Consider the following 19,164-nt stretch of genomic DNA (forward strand, 5'->3'; position numbering starts at 1 on the left):
TCTTGATCCATAATTGCCTGGATACAGTTTTTTGAGATTACCATTTAAAGTGGGCAGAGACACATGATTTCTCTAATCAGAATGTCAGCCAGCAGGTGCTAAAATGAAATGAGACCTTGACTGCATTTACAACTGACCTTGGATTATTTCAAGGCAATAAGTGAGGTATGGAAAAACACTCTTTTCCTGTACCTATGCTTGATCTCTCCACTTAATTTCACAATTCAACGGTATTTTAGCAATCTACTTCCCAGTTCAGACTTTTAGAAATTAATTAAAAATTTGGTGTGTCTCCACTATTTGCCTTTAGATGGTAGACCATAACTCTGCATACTTCAGCATGTTGAGGACTTGTTTGGAAGAATATCATGGGATATGGCCCTGTGGAGAAGAGTGGTCCAAAAGAGCTGGGTGTCATTCAAAAACCACCTCCTCCAAGTTAAAGAGCAGTCCATCTTTAAGGCATGAATCAAGCAAAGTCACCAGGTGGCCTACATGGATGAACAAGGAGTTTCTAACTAAAATCAAACATAGAAAAGCAGTGTAGAAGTGGTAGAAGCAGTGTTACATGATCCAGGAGGAACACAGAGCATGCAATGCATGCAGAGATAATGTTAGCAAAGTTAAAAGCCACCATTGCATATGGCAAGAAATGTGCAGGGCAACAAGAAAGACTTTTGCTGGTGTATAAGCAGAAGAAGGAAAATTAGGGAAAATTTGGGTTTGCTGCTGAATAGGACAGGGGACTACTTGACAAACATAGAGAAAACCAAGGTATTCAATGCTGCCTTCGCCTCAATCTTCACTTATAAGTGCAGCCTCCAGGAATTCCAGGCACCTGAAACCTGTATGAAAGTCCAATAAAGTCTTGCTCTCCATGGAGTAGAGTCAGTTTAGGGAGCATCTACACAGACTGTTCATGCGTAGGTCTATGGGTTCTGATGGGATGTACTAAGGGTGTTGAGGGGGCTTCTGGTGCCACTGGAAGGCCATTTTCAATTGCCTTTGAGGGGCTGTAACTACTGGGAGAAATGCCTGATGACTGGGAAAAAAATCAAATCACTCTGGTCTTTAAGAAGGAGGGAAGGAACCCAATAACCTTCTATGACAAAAAGACAGGCTCAGTGAACAAGGGCAGAGCTTGGACTTAACAAGGCTTTCAGCACTGTCTTCATTGACAAAATCATAAAGCACATCACAGATAAGTACACAGTGAGTTCGATTTGAAACTGGCAAAACTGTTTGTCTCAAAGGTTTGGGATGAGCAGCAGGAAGCCCAGCTAGAGGCAGTGATTTGGAGTATATCCCTGGAGTGAAGACTGAGACCAGTCATTAATGACTAATATGACTAAGACCAGTAATTAAAAACTAATACAAGTCATTAATGACTTGTATGATGGGACAGAGCACGCCCTCAACAGCTTTGCAGATGACGCAAAGCTGGCAGGAGCGGTTAGTGTGACAGCTCCTCATGCTGCCACTCAGAGGGGCCTTGACAGGTTGTAGAAATGGCCTGACAGGTATCCTACAAACTTCAACAAAGGGAATTTCAGGTACTGCAGCTGGTGAGGGACAGCCCTGTGGAGTAGCCAAATTGACTTGGGCATCTTTCACTAATACCCTAGCTACAGAAACCTATCTCTCCAAATATAGCACCACTAAATAAATTAAAATGTTAAGCCACAATTTGGGGAGAACACCAGGTGTAGAAACTCAAACTCCACTCAAGTTTGATGGACTTCAGTTGATCATTCTTAGATATTTCATAGTTTGTTGGGAGAAGCATTAACAAAAATATTACTGGAGGAAATGCTTTGCTTCCTACTAGGGTTTGTACCAGGCATTCCTAATGAGGAAATCTGCATGTGTGTTGGGCTGGAAGCCTTGCTGACCTTCAGCTCTTGCAGTAATTTGATGGCTCAAGAAAACATTTTGTGATTTTTTTTTCAAACTAGTATGTGTCTGTGTCCTCTGAAACCAATGCCAGCCATTGACACAAACAGAGAACAACCTGCTAGCAGACTTCTCCTGCGTGTTTTTTGAAGAGGCACGTTTCTTTTGAGGTAAGTCTTACCCAATATCTGGCATGAGTCAGTACCACATCTTCTCTGAAAGACACAAAATTTCCCAAGAATCATAGAATAGTTTGGATTGGAATGGACCTTTAAAAGGTAATCTACTCCACCCCCACTGCTATGAGCAGGGACATATTCAACTAGACCAGGTTTCTCAGAGACCCATCCACCCTGACCTTGAGTGATTCCCAGTCTGGGGCACCTGCCACCATGCTGGTGAAAAAGGGGGGGACAAGAGGGGTGCATGGACCAAAGGTACAGCTCAAGGGCACTGAAGGAGAGTGAGATTGGGAGCACTGATGCATAATGAGCTCCAGGCTTGGGCTACATCTTGGGAAAGAGAAGATGCCAGTTGACAAGGGGTATTTTAAGCTGCTCACAATTTTCCATTAAAATGGAATAGAAGTGGCTCCTTGGGTATAGTAAGATTGTGGATGAGGAAAGCAGAAAATTCTTAGAAACACCAGATGTTTCTCATGGTCTGACAACTCCTGTACCCAGGCAGCCAACAAGGGTAGGAGACAGAGATCCTGACTGCAGCTCCCCTCCCAGCTTTGTCAGCAACTTTGCCCTTCAGCCCCTTACAAGCGTGACAGTTTGCTGTGTGCTCTGGCAGAGCAGAGGGAGCAGGACAGGCCAGCGTGGCCTTGACCTTTGGCCAGCCAGGGTAACATTTCAGCTGCCCACCAAGGACACGGTTCCAGCCTCTGCTGCCACAAAACTTGGCACAGAATTTGCCTCTTCCTAGCAAAATTAAAATAAAATTAAAATAAAATAAATATAAACTAAACTAAAATAAGGAATATGCTAAAAAGCAAACCCTTGCTAATTTTGACTTTGGGCTGCTCTGGTGTCTGGTGTACCACTCCATCAGTTAGCAAGGGTCAAGGGAAGTCAGTCATGAAAACAAGAAAATACAAGGTAAAGATAGGGGTCTGGTGTGACTGCAATAATCTTCTTCACTCCATACAAGCATTATAACAGGTAAACTTGCAGCCAGTATGGGGCACTGGGAAATGGGAAGGGAACAGTGCAGGACGGAGGTAACTCTATTACATTCTCTTGCTGAGGGAAAACCTACTTGCTAGGGTTACTCCCAGTTGCCCGTGTCTGCCCCACACAGCAGCATTATTCCACAGAAGTAACATTACATCCATTCACACTGATTGTCCTTCACTTGATTGTCCTTAATGTTAATCTCTTTCATGTCTAAATTCAAGTTTCATGTTAGTGCTATAATTTCCCCTTGCCCAACATAAATCAGCAAGGGCCCATAAGCCACTTCCAGCCTCCTGCAGATTTGTGCTAGTACAAAGTGCACGACTGATCATTGCCAGGGAAAAAGATGGGGTCTCTCAGGAACTACAGACATCTTTCTTATGATTGCACACCAGAGAAGGAGCAAGGAGCAAGCAGATGCGATCAAATTCCTCTCCCTAGAAAAAAAGAAAGTCCCATTTTTCTTATCTTAAGCACCATATCAGCAAGTTTCTCCTGTGAATTCCCCTTATGTTCATTACTGTTATTCCGAGGCAAGAGAAAGCACCTGGCATGTTGCTTCTGGTGATGACTGCCAGCAGAGAGCAGAGGTATCTTTATTGGGGGTTCTCAAATACTTCCTGTTTTATAAACATTGTTGTCTTCCTGGTTGGTGCTTCAAAGATTTGTCAGGGACCTCTGGACAACCAAAGCTCTGAGCCAATGGAGATGTATTTTTCATGAGTTCCACTATTTTCCTGACACATATTTGACAAAACAGCCATGACCTGCTCAGAGGAGTTCTGAATTTGCCATGCAGATAGAACTAGGTCTAAAACAAGGAGTGAAATAGTTGTCAAAAATTTGTACAGCAGGTGTCTGAGCACTGACTTTATTGAGTAGATAAATATGGTTATACATAAACAAAATTAGTCTGTTAGCTACTGCAGATATCCAATACAGTAATTAAATTTAGGGGCAGTATACAACAACATGAGATGGAGACAACAAAATAAATGAGTCAAGTTTTTATTGTGATCAAGACTTTAAATATCCAAATATTTTGTGGAAAAAAATGTGTTGGCTCTTATTATCCTATAGATAGGTCAGCATGAAGAAGTACAATCTTACTACATTTCTTACATAAATTTCCTTCTGTACTTATGTAATTTTGCATGCAGAAGAGCTGTAAAAATGATAAATAGTATAAACACAAAACCAAAAACGTTGAGATAAATCAGGGAATTTTTTTTCTGTCACAGCAAAAGACTGTTATCAAATGGAAGTTAAGAAATAATTGATGCCAGTATGTAAGTAGTTGAAAGCTTTTTTACTAGGAAGCCTGTCTTCTGCATGGACACATAGATCTGCAATAGTATTAGTAATGTTACTTTTCCAGCAGTATTATCTAATCTAACATTTGGAAGACATAAGAATGAAGAATTTTTAATCTCTCCATTTATTCCTGGTTTCATGAGACTTAAGCTTTGACATGGACCCTAGGATTATGGAGGATATTAGATCATGGCACACATCCTGTAGGTTTTTAACTCAAAAATCTAGAGAACTCCAAGTTCTATTTCCAGGATTTGAAATTTGATTTCTTATCCATCCTCAGCCTTCTGTCTGCATGGCCCTGTGGCAGCAATTTGCTTTCTCTTTTTCTCCATTCCCCTTTCTACTCTTAAAATCCCAATAAATACTCCTCTTCCTTAAAATATGAATAATTAAATAGCAGTCTAAAATTAAGATCTTCAATGGAAAATAAAGAGAAAATTAAGATAAAAAATCTGGTGGTTTACAAAATTTTCCTTAAAATAATGACTAAACTTACAGATCTCTGTAACTGTCAAAAGAAGTCAGTTGGAAACATATATATGAAGCCTTAACACATTTTGCATGACCTTCAGTTAATTTTTACCTTCCTGCTTTCAGTTAATTATGTTACACATGAGACTCCTCCCAGCGCTTTGTCAACATCTGGATGCCCTTGTTATATATTTCACCCCAAAGTCTGTACATTCTTTTGGACTAAGTGATTATTTCCCTGAAGAAATTCCTACTCAGGTGAATTTTTCATAATTTCTCTCATTAATTTGTCCTTTTTCACTAGAAGGAGCATTTTTTAAACTCTCACAAAAATATAAGAGGAGTATTAATTGTCATTAAATGTCTACTGGTTGTGCCTAAAAAATATAAACTGTCAAAGAAATAAAAGCTATAGCTTTCTTTGTTAAGAAAGATCAGTAGATAACAACACAGAACAACATATTCCTGGGACTGTACTGCTTTTTTTCTCCTCAGGCTTGAATTCATTCCTGTGGACTATTCTACTATTTCAACGTATGGAGAGCTGAATCTTCCTCTGGCTTAATTAAAATCTCTATTCCAGTGTAAAGTACATTTTGCTTCCTTCTGCAATCAGAAAGCCATTTCCAAATCAAACTCTGACTTGTATGAGCACTGTCATATTTGAAAATATGCAAAAGTTATTTTCAACATGGGGACGGAAAAATATTCAAACAGTGTAATAAATGAAGTGTAATCAAGCTACTATTTCTCCATAGAAAATATCATTTGAATTATTCACATCTACTACCATATGAAACATGACTTTTTAGAAGTCTGAGTGGGATATACCAGTTTCCCTGATTGTTTAAATGGTCCAAATTCTGACATATTTTAAGAAATCATTTTGTAGGAAAAACATCCTCAGTGACCATATCTGCTTAGATTCCATAAGAAAATTCTACTGCACCATGTTGCAGATAGAAACATCCAGCAAAACTGGAGCTACAAATCAGTTTGTTCTCAATAGGTTGTCTTTATTCTTTGTCATACAGGATTGTGGAAGCCACTGTGTAAATCAAAGAGTTGATTAAGTTCAGAGATTTCCAGGAAAAAAGCCTAGTTTCCAACCAGCGCTGATGTTTACACTTTATGCAATGCACCTGAAATATTTAAACAAATGAAGAGGAAAGGGAGAAAGCCCAAACATCTCACTGTGCATGCCTGGAAAAGCACTGTGGCATGTATGTAACTTCAACTGGTAAGAGCTGATATATTATTATCAACCCAATTAATATATTGGGTTAATAGGCAGTTAAATTCAGACAAAAAAGTAAAGGGGTTCTTAAATGCAAAAGTTTGTCCAGATGTTTTTAAGCTATTTCTTTCAATGTATTAAATAATGAATGCTCAAATGTCCACTGAAGTCAAACTTCCACTGAACTAAATCTGTTTGTGGATACAAAATGATCCCGCTAAACTGAGCTGTGGCTTGTCACTTGTGACAGCTGTGGTGCATCTGCAACCGGGAAAAAAATAGCAGCTACACTCAGCAGAGAGGCAGCCAAGCCCTCATGGGCCAGCTGGCAATTTCCCAAACGGTTGGGATGTTTGCAGTTCTTTGTCATAACAACAGCATTCGCTCCCTTTGTATTCCTCTTGACAACAGGAAAGTTACCCTCCATCATTACTGGAAAAATGATGCTGCTTCTAAGCAAATGTTACTGCTTCTGGAGTAATACATTGTCTGGTCTTCTCTTTTCTCTCTCAGATTATACAGATTCTTATACTGAATCCTTTCATAATATGGTTTTCCCTATTAGACTTCCTGTAGCAACTATATGAATGTTACGTTACTGGAGAGGGAGGAAGAAGCTGTTTGCTTTGCGCATATGCAAAGTGGTGGACCTCTTTCTTTTGTAAATTGCGGTGAATGTTGCAAAATAGTTTGACAGCAGCTGGTCCTGCTATTGTGATAGACTAATGAGAGTATTTGACCCAAGTTCCTAGCAATTAAATCCCCAAAAGCTGACTATCATCTGAAAGAAATAAGACATTTTCTTATACCTGTTCTAAATATCAGTAGTGAAATAAGGAACTCTAGTCTAAAATGAGTTTTTGAATTTGAAAAAAAATATTATTTTCTGACTTAACAGCATAAAGTGACAAGTTTTGTTTTTTTTTTTTGACTGGCTTATTAATGAATTGGTTTTTTTAAAAGCAGTATTGAGCTGTACCATAAAACTACCCCTTTCATTAAATTATCTGCTCATATCGAAAGTCTTCACTGTAGTCAAATTAGGCATTCAACTCACTTTCCTTCTTACCCATATACAGTTGCAGATTGGATTTCGCTGAGTAGAAGAGGCACAAGACACATGAACAGAGAATTAGCTAACTTCCCAATATACCTGTTTGTAGGGAAGATAAATCATCCATGGATTCAAATGGTTGTACAAGTGTAATTGCACTCATTCTATTCAATTGCAGTTCAATAAAACAGCAAAATGCATCTGAGAAATGTTCAAACCCTGTGTGCATCACAGCGGCTGCACACGGTTCACAAGAACAATAATACTGAAACATCACAAAGCACAGCATAGGCCAGACAAGATAGCTTTCACTTGAATTTAATGAGGCAGTAGTCATAATGAGAGACAAATTAAATCACATTTTACTCATATTATCCATTCTGGAAAGAGTATTAATGCCACAATGAGTCTCTGAGTTGCAGCTAACTGAGATGATACAGCATGCTCCACTGTTTGATTCTAAAAATGGTAGAAAAAGGCCAAAGCCACTTTATACTGTCAAATGTACACCAATGGCAGAGGATAATTACTTTTATACATAGGTACCTTGTTGACTCTCAAATGGTACAGTACTTCATTCATAGCAAGAACAAGACTGAGGCATTGAAAAGTTACAGATCCAGAACTAAATACTCCTGTAAGAAAGCTCGTTCACCTAAACGAGAACTGTTGGTGTTGAGAGCAGGAACTCTGTCAGTATAATACTAGAAAAATATATTCAAATTACTGCACAATGATGAATTGAGTGAGAATCCTAATCAAAACAGGGCTAAGATTTCCTTTCATAAGGATTATTAATACTGCATCACTAACGATGATTTTGTTTTCAAAATTACTTCATGCCAGCACAAAATCTGTGGAGGGGGAGAAATTTTACAAGTATTCATTTTATGGTCTTATCCACACTCTGTGGGGTGTGCATATAAAGATATCTGCCAATCAGTTTGTAGGAACTGTTGAAGGAATCCTGTGCCACCTCTGCCACATGTTCCTCTTCCCCTTGTTGAGTGACTATTAGTAATTAATTACAGCCTACTCTCATAAATTTACTTTTCCCTCTGCTCTGATCTTTTAGCATGAGTTTGTGGTTTGACATGGATTAAGCGGTTCAAATGCCACCCTACAGGAAACCTAAAAAGGCAAAGCAGGGCTGCTCATTACAGACTGTGACACCACTGGAGACCCAGGGATTACACAGATCACCGTGGATCCACCATCTGGTATCACTTGTCCTTTCTCCGTTCAGATGAGATGATGAGGGAACTCCTTGCTCCTACAGTAAGTTCTACAGCTTGCATCAAGCAGGAGCCCTGCCAGGGCTGGTCATCTAACTGGTGCAGAAGCTCTCCCAAGGTCATATAATGGCTAGGAGAGAATTTAGGATCACTTATTCCAGTCCTATTGTTGGCATTTTACACACCACTGGGAGGGAACTATCACCCCTCAAATCTAGCCATGTGGCCAGATGTTACATAATTGAATAAGACAATAAATGTGAATACCTGATGACTTGGGGCAGCTAGGCAGGAGTCATGGGAGTAGCTGCTATACAAATCTTACAGTTTCAAGTGTTAAGACAAATCTTGAAAATTTCCATTTTCACAATGGTAAGAAGTCTGTTCCTCCATGTCTTGAGTTACTTGCTTTTGCTTCCTCCATTCCCTTCTCTGTACTTCACTATTTTGACTGGTAGCACCATACGTTTTCTTTGGGCTTACAAAAGTTTCATTGTTCATCTCTGTTTCTTCTGCCAATTCATCCTGATCAATTATGCCACATTTCTCTTCACTGAGGTTTTCGGGGTCAGCCCATTCCTGCTTCTCCCCAGAGGCAAAGATAGCGTAGAATATCACACCACTGTAATGCACCAGGGCTGCAATCAGAAAGACGTTCTGCCATTCCTCACGGGTCTGAAAGAATGGTGCAGGTCTCATTAAGTTTCCAGTAATAAGAAATATCACTCTCCAAATTATGCCATGAATTAGCTCATATTGAGGAATGACTGTGAGCACTGTTTGATTCCTGATGCTGAAGATAGAACAACGTATGAGAACCATTGCAAAGATTTTTTTTTGTACTATATATAACTACAGCATATATTGAACTTGGGTTTCTTTGTTGTTTTTTTTAATAGTAAAGTTTCTCTTTTGCATGGGAGATATTTGTGGAGTTGGAAATGCAAGGATTTCTCTAACAACTACACAAATATTATTGTAGATCAATGTTTGCTTCTCTACCATAGGGGTATGGATGCATTGTAGAGGAGTTTTCCAAGCCCTATAAGCATTGCACAGTTGTATGGAGATGCTGCAGAGACTCAGACTCAGGTGGTATTAAAAAATATCTGCCTAGACAGATAATTAGTTATAACAGCTGAGAATTAGGCCAAAGTGGTAATTAAAAAGTGTATGTTTAAGACAAACAAAAAGAAGCTGCAGAGACCAATGATGGAATGGTATCCCCAGGAATCTTTAAAAAATGTCTTAAATTTGTTGCATTACCTAATCCTTTTCCTAGAAAACATGGAGACTGTTACCTTATGTTTTGTCATAGCACCAACAATGAGTGGGCACACCATTCCTGACAGCGTCCCCACACCATTGGAGATCCCCATCAGAATGCTGGCATAACGAGGGGCTATGTCCAAGTGATTCACATTGAAGCCTACAAAAAATGAGAGAAACAGCCAGCTGAACAGCATTGCACTACCAGGCCAACAGGGCTTTCTGCAGCCATTCTGGCTGAAGAAGGCTAAAAAGGTTAGCAACCTCCCTAGTGCACCTCCGAAGATTATGTTGTACAGAAAATAAAGTTTCGTTTGGCCCTGTTTAAAGTGTCTGTACTTTCCATTTTCTCATACCTGAACAGTGAACTTGGCAAATATTTTTAATTAAGGAATCAACGCCTCAAATTAGTGAAATGTCTTCTATCTTTTTATTTATGTAGTAGGGTTTTTAATTCATTTCTTTCAGTGTTTTAACCACATGAGTGGTTCAACAGCAGTTTAACAACATGATAGAAAAATAGAATATAAACCAGTAGGAAAAATAATTATCCTTACTGCAGTTTGTCTTCTGAGCACATATTTTTTTAAGAAATAAAAACAAATACTAAATGTCAGCTGAGATATTTATCATTCCTTAGGTAATGAAAATTAGTCATATTAACTATGGTTGATCACGAGAAGTGACGATAAATTTCAAGTGCATGGTAATAAATAAGGTAAGAAATAGACTACTGGGAAAATCCTGCAATAAAAGTTGATTGATAGAAATGACCAGTTATGCAAGCACATCGTAACTGAGCAGAAAAACCACTTCCCATCTGCAGAATCCTGAAATAACTGAACATCAGCAGTTACTTTGCTGGTCAATTTTGTTCAATAGATTCATGTTCTTGGCAGTCTTCTTGGAAGATCTTCAATCTTAAGAAAATCTTTAATCTTTGCAGCAAGAGGAGTTTTTTTCAGTGATGCTGGTACTGATGGTGCCACAAAACAGCTTGACACTACAAAACGTGGGTGAGGCTCATGAAAGTGTTAGAAACAACTTCTGGAGAAGGGCTGGATGTAGGATGCAACGGAGGGAGGGCTGACATAGGAAGCAGAAATTGGGTGCTAGGGTTTGGGACAGAATTGTAACTGATAGCCTTTGTGCAACTATTCCCTGCAGAGTAATTCTCTCTCTCCCTCTCTCTCTGTCTCTTTCCTTTTAGGCATACAGATAAATAGGATGAAAAGGTGACTGATAGTGTAAAAGTATATTAGAAAATAACAGCATAAAGCTGATGTAAATTGGGATCAATAAAGAGCAGGTTCTTTTCAAAGCTTCAGGTATTGTGTGCAACATGTTTCATAGATACCAAAGTAAATTAGTTCTGATATGGGAAGAAATAACAAACACCCCATAAGTTGCCACATTAAGAGCAAACAAAATAATAGAAATTATGACAGTAAGAACAGTGAGGATAATAACATCAGTTTTATCATGAATAGTAAAAGCAAGAATAAGATTAATTCTTACCTGAAATTGCAAAGCCACTGAAGCCTACTGCTAACACCAGAAAGGAAATAGCCACACCTTTTGTGTGAGAATAACCAACCACCAAAAGCAAGGTTGCTTCCATCCCAAAACCTTCCAATGAAACACATGAGAATGAATTGCATTTAACTTTCTAGTTGCAATGAAAATACTAATAAGCACTATCCAGAGTAGCAGCTTAAAATGAGAGAAAATTATTTTCTATCTTTTAGCTATTCTTGGGAGCTTTGAGCATTTGCAGAAGTATTTGTATATTTATTGTTTGAGATTATATTCTTTTTTTCTCCTCATTCACTGCTGTATACATGACCCAAACCGTTGGTGAAGTTAACTCACTGTATTCGCTGAGCAATACAGGAAGAAAATTGAGAAAGCAAGTCTGTGCAAAGAGCAGAAAAATTCACAAACCCATAAACATGTGAGTGAAAGAAGAAAAACACTTGCCTTTAACTTCTCATGGTTGTAGTGATACAAGAATTTCTTGGTAAATGGAACAAAAGAGTATTTTACATACAACTGTGTTGTCAACACAACAGGACATCCCTGAGCATCACAGGGAACTTTCAGTCTCTGCCATTATTGGAAATTAATATTTTCTAATATGTAACATTTCAACCCTTCTGTTTTGTTGTTTTAATGACACTATTAATATGCCCTGAAAATACAATCAATTTAACCATCCTTTCTGAAGATGCATAGCCAAGTTATGTGATATCACTGGCTGCAGGCATCTCTATTTCTAGGAGTCTGTGCCATCTATAAATAATGCAAGCCAGCAATTGGCAGAGGGCAACTAACTACTCCATAGGCTGTCTGGCTTGAAATCTTTTCTCTAATTCAATATCAACCCTACATGTCACTGATTTTTCAGTTCAGTTATGGAATTGGAAACAAATTACTTCATGCTGGGTTAAAATTTTCCTGTTCATCTTTCACTTTTTACCCCCACCCTAAACCTTCCAGTCTAAACTTGTCAGTGGGCTCTGCTGGGAGTAGCAAATGGGAACATGGCCAGTTACTTCAAGAATATATCCATTGGGAAAGGGTCCCTCCAGCACCATGATACAGGGTTAACTTTGTATAAGTTTGCAGGATGAGGTCTATTTGATCATACTATGCTATTGCCTATTCAATTATTAACCAGACTTCTTGTCTCCTCCCTTTTTTAAAGCATGCTCATATGACTAAGAATTTATGTCATGAGGCATCAGCTCTCCACTTAAAGCTTCAGATTAACCAGCTATAAATGCAATCTTGAGTAAATTGTCTCTTATTACAGTTAAACATGGGCAAAACTATGATACTTGGACTGACTGCACACCATTGAAATGCCATATTTTCAGAATCCAATAGTACCTCCACAGTTCATGACCTTCCTTACAGTGGTAGTGGTTAAGATCTTCCTGCTCCGTAAGAAGTCAGCTAGCTGCCCTCCAATGGGCACAATGATTGTCATGACCATGTGAGGAACTGCAGACAAAAGGCCAACCTGCAATTAGACAAATGCGTGCTTCACTGTCCTTTCTCCTTCAAGATTTAGAGGCAAGAGAACAGGAACCATAATGATGCTTCATTTCTTTTGCCCTGGATCATTTTATCTGATTACAGCAGGTGCTTAAAACTGGGTGAGGGAAGAAAGATCTCCTTGTGGCCCAGGAGGGGAAGCCAGAGCACAAGTGAGAATCTCACCTTTGAAATGCCATGCAATATCCCAAGTAGTCATGGTTACTCTAAAGAGTTGCACAGAAGACTGTTTATATTAAATTCTATTGTAGACATCACAAAGCCCTGTCATTTGTCCTGATACTGGAGTGCTTTATCTTGGTTTTCAACTGCGTTTTTATATTTTTGTTATTTCTGTTCTCAAGGATCTCCTTCCTGAACAACAAATCAATCCCTGCTTCCTGCCTCAGTGTAAAGGAAGGAAACACCTGCACATTGCATAGGGACTGAAGACCATACAGCATAAAATCTGACATAATGAAATAATTTTACAAATAAAATGAAATAATTTTACAAATAATTAAATAACCATAAATGTAAAAACATTGATTTCTTTTTATTCTTGTGGGATTACAGCCTACAAACTGATGTTCACCTTTTTTTCATTTTCCCAGAATCCCAGAATTGCTGAGATTGGAAGGACCCTCCTTCTGCTCAAGCTGGATTGCATAGAGAATGTTGCCCAGAAATGTTGTCCAGACAGCTCCTGAGTATCTCCAAGGATGGAGATTCCACAACCAGGTAACCAGGTAATTTTTATCCTCTTCTTGATTTTTGTGGCTTTTCATTAGCAATGAAGATCAAAGGATCTGAGGACTCTGAGGAGCCTGTTCCAGTACACAGTCCTCCTTGCAGCAAAAAAGTGTTTCCTCATGTTCAGAAGGAACCTCCCATGTTTCAGTTCGTGCCCAGAGCACTACTGAAAAGAGCCTATTTTCATTATCTTTACACTCTCAGATATTTGTACATATGGATGAGAACCCTGCTGAGCCTTCTCTTCTCCTGGCTAAACAGTCCCAGCTCTCTCAGTCTTTTCTCATAGGAGAAATATTTCCATTCCTTCATTGGACTCTCTCAAGTATGTCCTTGTTTCTCTTGTACTGTGGAGCCCAGAACTTGACACAGTACTTCAGGTGTGCCCTCACCAGTGCTGTGTAGAGGGGAAACATCATGTCCTTTTACCTGGTGGCCTTTGTATGATGCAGCCCAGGATACCATTAGTCTTTACTGCAAGGAAACACTACTGGCTCATGTCCAGCCTGGTGTTCAGCAGGACTCCCAGGTCCTTTTCTGCTAAGCTGCTTTCCATACTGGTGCATGGGCTTGTTCCTCCCCAGGTGCAGGGCTTTACACTTTCCCTCATTGGCTCCATGAGGTTCCTGTCAGCCTGCTTCACCAGCCTGCCAGGGCCCCTCTGTACAGCTGCACTACCCTGCAGTGTAGCAGCCACTGCCCCTAATTTTGTGTCATCTCCAAACCTGCAGAGGGTACAGTCTGCTGCATAATCCAGGTCATTAATGAAGATGTCAAATAGGATCAGAGTCAGTGCAACCCCTGAGACAGAGTTTTAGTGATCAGCATGTCATCTTCTAGAAGATTTTCTTTGAAGCAGTAATTTAGTGAGAAGTTTGCGTTTACTTTCAGCAATGTGCAACCTCATTACATTGACAGTTGGTTTTACCCTGGTTTTAAATTAGTGAGGTTCACAGAGATGCAACTCTAGCATTAATGAAAAGCAGCTCAGAATAAACAGGTGTACTTTTTCTTAATATCCCTCTTCATCTCCATGCTGTACTTGGCCATTTAGACTGTCATTGCTACCATGGCACAACCATTGCTTCTCTTGCAGAAGCTGGGCACACAGTGCTCCCAGAACAGAAAAATAATGATGTTCTTTATTATCAGCCTTAGACTTGCTTGAAAATAATTACCACATAGCAAGTATGTATGCTAAATGAAAGAGTTTTTAAAACTTTTCTAAAACAATTATTCTGTATTCCTCATTCATGCTCTAAAGAGGAAGTGTAACAATTCTGATTTTAATGAAATGGTGGTGGCACGGAATATAAACCTATAAAGAATTTGATCTTCAGAGCTAATGAAAAGTCACAAAAATCAAGAAGAGGATAAAAATTAGCCGGTTAAATGCTGAACGGTCAACACTAAACAAAATGTACATTTCCATTTACTGGTTTTTCACGATATGTGGGGGCTTTTAATCAACTATTTCCCAAAATCAACTTCTCCATTCTTTCCTTTTGCTAATCATTTCATGCTCACATACTTTTATTTCTGTCAGGTCAGCAGAAGCGTGTCATGCCAAATACCGGGAAAAATCTACCGTAATGATTCCAGGTCTATCTGGTTCTCCTCAAATAACCAAACCATAGCACTAAGTGCCACGCCCAGTCATTTCTTTAACATCTCCAGATATGATGTTCACCTCCTCTCTGGGCAGACCATTCCAATATTTAACCACCCTTACAGTGAAGAAATCCTTCCTGATTTGGAACCTGAACCTCTCCTGCTGCATCTCCCAATTGTGTTCTACAGGCCATGGTATGCCTGCATGGTATGCTTATTCTCATACATTTACCTTGCTTATTGCAAATCCAAACACTTCTTCAAAGTAAGCAGGCTGACTTATAAGGAGCAAGTAGAAGGTCCAGCTTCTGCAGAAGTTTGCCACAATGATTGCATAAACTGGCATTGAAGTGAAAAATCTCTTCCACGGAGTACTAAATTTCTAAGGGAAAAAATCCCCAAAAATTTGGGTAGATAGAGGCAAAATAAAGAACCAATATCTTTTATTATCAAGTCTATTAGATACATTGCATACAACTTACATCACAGATCACTTAAAATGCAAGTGAAATATATCACTTGAATTGCTGGGAAAAACTAGGCAGAGAATCCTTCTTAGAAGTTAGGTGGACACTGCACTGCTATTGCCCTGCTTACTGAAATTACCTGAGGTCTTCTGGAATCCTGCTAGTAGGATAACAGGAGCAGTAAAAGAATCAAAGAAAACTAGAGAAAACCTTGTGCCGATTCCACTTTTTGACTTTGAGACATTCTGTTGAAAAGAGTGGGAAAAAGGGTTATCCAAGCTAAGACATGTGCAGTAGCACAGCAACAAGCAGCTACCTGCTTCAACCTAATTAGTTCAATTCAGAAAAAAAAGGCCTGTAACTTGCTTTTTTGGCATTTTCAATTAGTATTATGCTCCAGTACTCCATACTGCAGGAAACATATTGCAGAGACCTATTCCTTTTTAATAGAATTCCAATCAGAAGCTGAGATCTGTAGCTATGGCAATACACATTGACATTCTCCCTTTTTTTGAAAAAAATGTTAATTGTGTTCTACAGGCCATGGTATGCCTGCAGTTGTGTGTGCACCCATGAAGTTGGTACCAGTTTTCTCTGCAGAAAAACCATTGTACTGCAACGAAAATCCATGACCTGGAACAAGTGTGTGTCTTCAGCCAAGACTTGATCAGCCAAATTTCAGATGCATGCCCAAAAAGACAGTCTGGTACTTTACACTCGCATCAAGGCTGCTACCCAAAACATGTAGAGGAAAAACCTGGAGTTACTTTGTACTAGAATGTTCAAAACTGAAAGCTAGGAATGAACAAGAAACACCTCTGCTTTTCACAACTGGCAAAAAAAGTTGCCTAAGGGAACAGAGGGAAATTTGATGGGGAAATAGGTTTTAACTCAAAGTTTCCAGGATCTTCTCAGAGAGAGGATGAGAAGTCTTAAAGGATCTGAGCTGTGAGAGTGAGCAGGGCAGAAACCCAGTCCTTAAGCTATTAGATTTGCAATCATCCTTAACAGGAGTTCAAAAGGCAGCTGGATAATTTAATATCTGCAGTCAAGTTCTTATTTAGCAAAATCCATGATTATTTTTTAGAACAAGCATGACAATTACTCAAGAGCAGGAGATCAGAATGTGTGGTTCCCCCTCCCAACCCATCCCTTCCCTCCCTAGATCAGAGAACATCCATAAGCAAAGAGCTTAAATAGCATTATGAGTTTTCCTGTACTTATCCAGTCTAGCTGCAAGAGTCTGATTCCGTAATTTTCTTGAAAGGAAAAGTCCCTAGTTCAGGTAACAGTATCCATCCAGTCATATGCTGATCTACTGCAAAGTGCTCACAAATGACAAGGAAAGCCTTTTTTTACTTACACTTGCATTAGCTAGGCTGGCTCCTTCTCCTATACTTGTTTCTATATATATCCTTTCTTCACTGGTTATTGTTGGATGCACAGCAGGGCTCTCATAGGCGTGAAGCAGCCAAAACACATACCAAACAATCCCAAACATTCCTGAAGAGGCAGGAAAAGCAACTTGGTTTTCAAAGCCCATAAAACTACACTTCCGTATCTGCAAGCCTTGAAGTTTATTTCAAATGCCAGTTAAACAAAACCTGCAAAGAAATTATGCCCAGGAAGTAACAACATATGGCAACTAACTTTGTGTATATTGTATGCCTGCTTGCAAAGCATTTGAGCATTTTGGCACTTTTATTATTTTTATGCATGGGGCAAAGAAAAGGCAGGCAAAAACCTCTCTGTAGGACCTAGGGGAAAAAAAAGCAGATGGCCCATAAAGTGGTGGGAATCTGCATGAAGGGACTTCACTGTAAGGTGGCAATGGCAAATCTTTGGCTGTGCCCTGTATTTCTGGGGAAGACAGAGAAAACCCACTTTAACTGGGCTGCCGATGTGCAAGGCTGGTTGCAGCCACCTCTGCCATACACTGTGAGGGGAAGAATGAGGCATCACAGATCAGCCACAAGGTCATACCCCTGGGACCATTTTGTAAAGGTGGCACTGCTTTATTAAAGGTGGGCAGCATGGGGAAGATTTCTCAGGGCAGAAGTTTTCAGGTCCGTTTGGCTCCCTGTCAGCAGCATTTGCTGCAATTTTTGCTGTTAGTGTCCACTCTGGGACAGGTCTCACACAAGTGTTTGTGCTGTGGAGGAGCAAGTGTTTGTGTTGCAACTGCATCCAATCCTGTCACTGGGTGACCATGGGCTGCAGCCTGGTCATAAAAATTTTGCAACCTTTTGTAACAGACGATTACAAAATGAAAGCTCTCAGAATCTGCAATAAGCAGGGAATAAATTGGAGCACCCATTTGCAACCTCTTTATTCATCAAAATAACTTTGATCCGTCCTTGTTGAACAGGTTTTAGCAAATGACTGGCAGTACTGATCTAGTGGCAGATGTCCTTCATGTTAGACAACTCACCATAAATATAAAAGACTGATGACCATCCTATGTACTGTACTAGCACTCCTGCCAGGGGCATGGCCACCACCGCGCCTGCGTAAGACCCTGAAGAGAAAACAGATCAGTAAAACATGTCAGCTGTGGTAGGTGTGCCCAGCTCTCAGAGAACATGATCCAGACAGGTGCTCATGAGAGCAGAACTGGAAGGATGTGTTTGACTGACTTTATGAACTTGGAGGATGGGATGGAAACTGCAAAATTTTGACTGGGGTAACAGGAAGAACTGACCCCTCATGCATCACCAGTCTCATTTTGCAGAGTTGTGCCCTGTAGGGAAATAGGATTTGAAAATCCTTGGATTTGAAAATCCAAGACTGATGACAGAAAACTGCAGAGACATAAGCTATATGTGTGCTCTTGAGTGAGAAATCCCACCTGGCACTGTGGTGTGTGAGGTGAGATTTGGAGAAGATAATGGACCGAGTTTCAGAAGTTTCATGGAGGAATCCTGATGGCTGCAGATATGTTGGGAGGCTCTTGTCATGGCCCTAGACCCATGACCATACAAGCACTGGTAGCAGGGAGGGTGTTCAAACCAACCCTGAGTCTGTGGAACCATGCTTAATTCATATCAACAACATGAACAAACAGCTGGAATAAATAGGCAAATGTTGACAGGGGGATAAAAGAGGATAAAAATGGGGTCTGTGCCAAGGTTTCTGATTGGGAAATACATAATACTGGTGAAATATATTTCTAAGTGTCTTGTGGAAAGAGATGAGTATTTAAGTGCAATCTAGATAATAGGTTTCAGTGCAAGACAGTGCCAATGGCTTTATATGTGAAGAGTGTTGTTCTGAATTATTCTAGGAAATGAGATACTTGTGGTTTTGAGAATAGTACATGTTTTGTTAATAAACATTTGTTAATGCTCCACTTATTAGCAAATACTTCTTTGCAATGGTTCACAGTGATCCTTCTCCCTCATCTTCATGTAATAATTTTTCCTACAGCTTTCCTACAGAAAAGCCCTAGGCCAGAATGTAGATAGAAAAACCAGGAACCTGCTTAACCTAGATTTTCCTAATTTTTCCATTGTTCCTATGCACCTTTCAAGTGCAAGGATCAGTGACCTGTAATACTAAAATGGATGTCAAGCTGAAGGATGGATCTTTCTATAGAGATCCCATGCTAGAAATTTCACAGACGGAACATTGAGTGGAG

General features: G+C 39.6%; 1 protein-coding gene and 1 long non-coding RNA gene across 4 annotated transcripts in view; one reads left to right on the forward strand and one right to left on the reverse strand.

Moving 5' to 3' along the window:
- Positions 1-19,164, forward strand: part of LOC134418063 (uncharacterized) — a 19,647-nt gene continuing 483 nt past the window's right edge. Inside the window, exons 1-5 of one of the 2 annotated variants that reach the window (XR_010027670.1) lie at positions 1-165; positions 1,988-2,063; positions 5,897-6,102; positions 8,229-8,431; positions 13,311-13,437. This is a non-coding gene — a long non-coding RNA (uncharacterized LOC134418063). Of the gene's footprint in view, positions 166-1,987; positions 2,064-5,896; positions 6,103-8,228; positions 8,432-9,706; positions 9,937-13,310; positions 13,438-19,164 lie in introns of those variants that run through there. The other variant, XR_010027669.1, reaches the window with a different exon arrangement.
- SLC17A8 (solute carrier family 17 member 8) overlaps positions 8,400-19,164 on the reverse strand; it is a 24,776-nt gene continuing 14,011 nt past the window's right edge. The window contains exons 6-12 of one of the 2 annotated variants that reach the window (XM_063155910.1): positions 17,959-18,045; positions 16,891-17,030; positions 15,293-15,442; positions 12,550-12,682; positions 11,176-11,286; positions 9,690-9,817; positions 8,400-9,063 (exon numbers count right to left, since the gene is read on the reverse strand). In XM_063155910.1, coding sequence (XP_063011980.1) covers positions 8,725-9,063; positions 9,690-9,817; positions 11,176-11,286; positions 12,550-12,682; positions 15,293-15,442; positions 16,891-17,030; positions 17,959-18,045 — 1,088 coding nt within the window. In that variant the 3' untranslated portion in view covers positions 8,400-8,724. The remainder of the gene's footprint in view (positions 9,064-9,689; positions 9,818-11,175; positions 11,287-12,549; positions 12,683-15,292; positions 15,443-16,890; positions 17,031-17,958; positions 18,046-19,164) is intronic. The other variant, XM_063155911.1, reaches the window with a different exon arrangement.

Source organism: Melospiza melodia, chromosome 4 (genome assembly GCF_035770615.1).
Source record: "Melospiza melodia melodia isolate bMelMel2 chromosome 4, bMelMel2.pri, whole genome shotgun sequence".
Lineage (NCBI taxonomy): Eukaryota > Metazoa > Chordata > Aves > Passeriformes > Passerellidae > Melospiza > Melospiza melodia.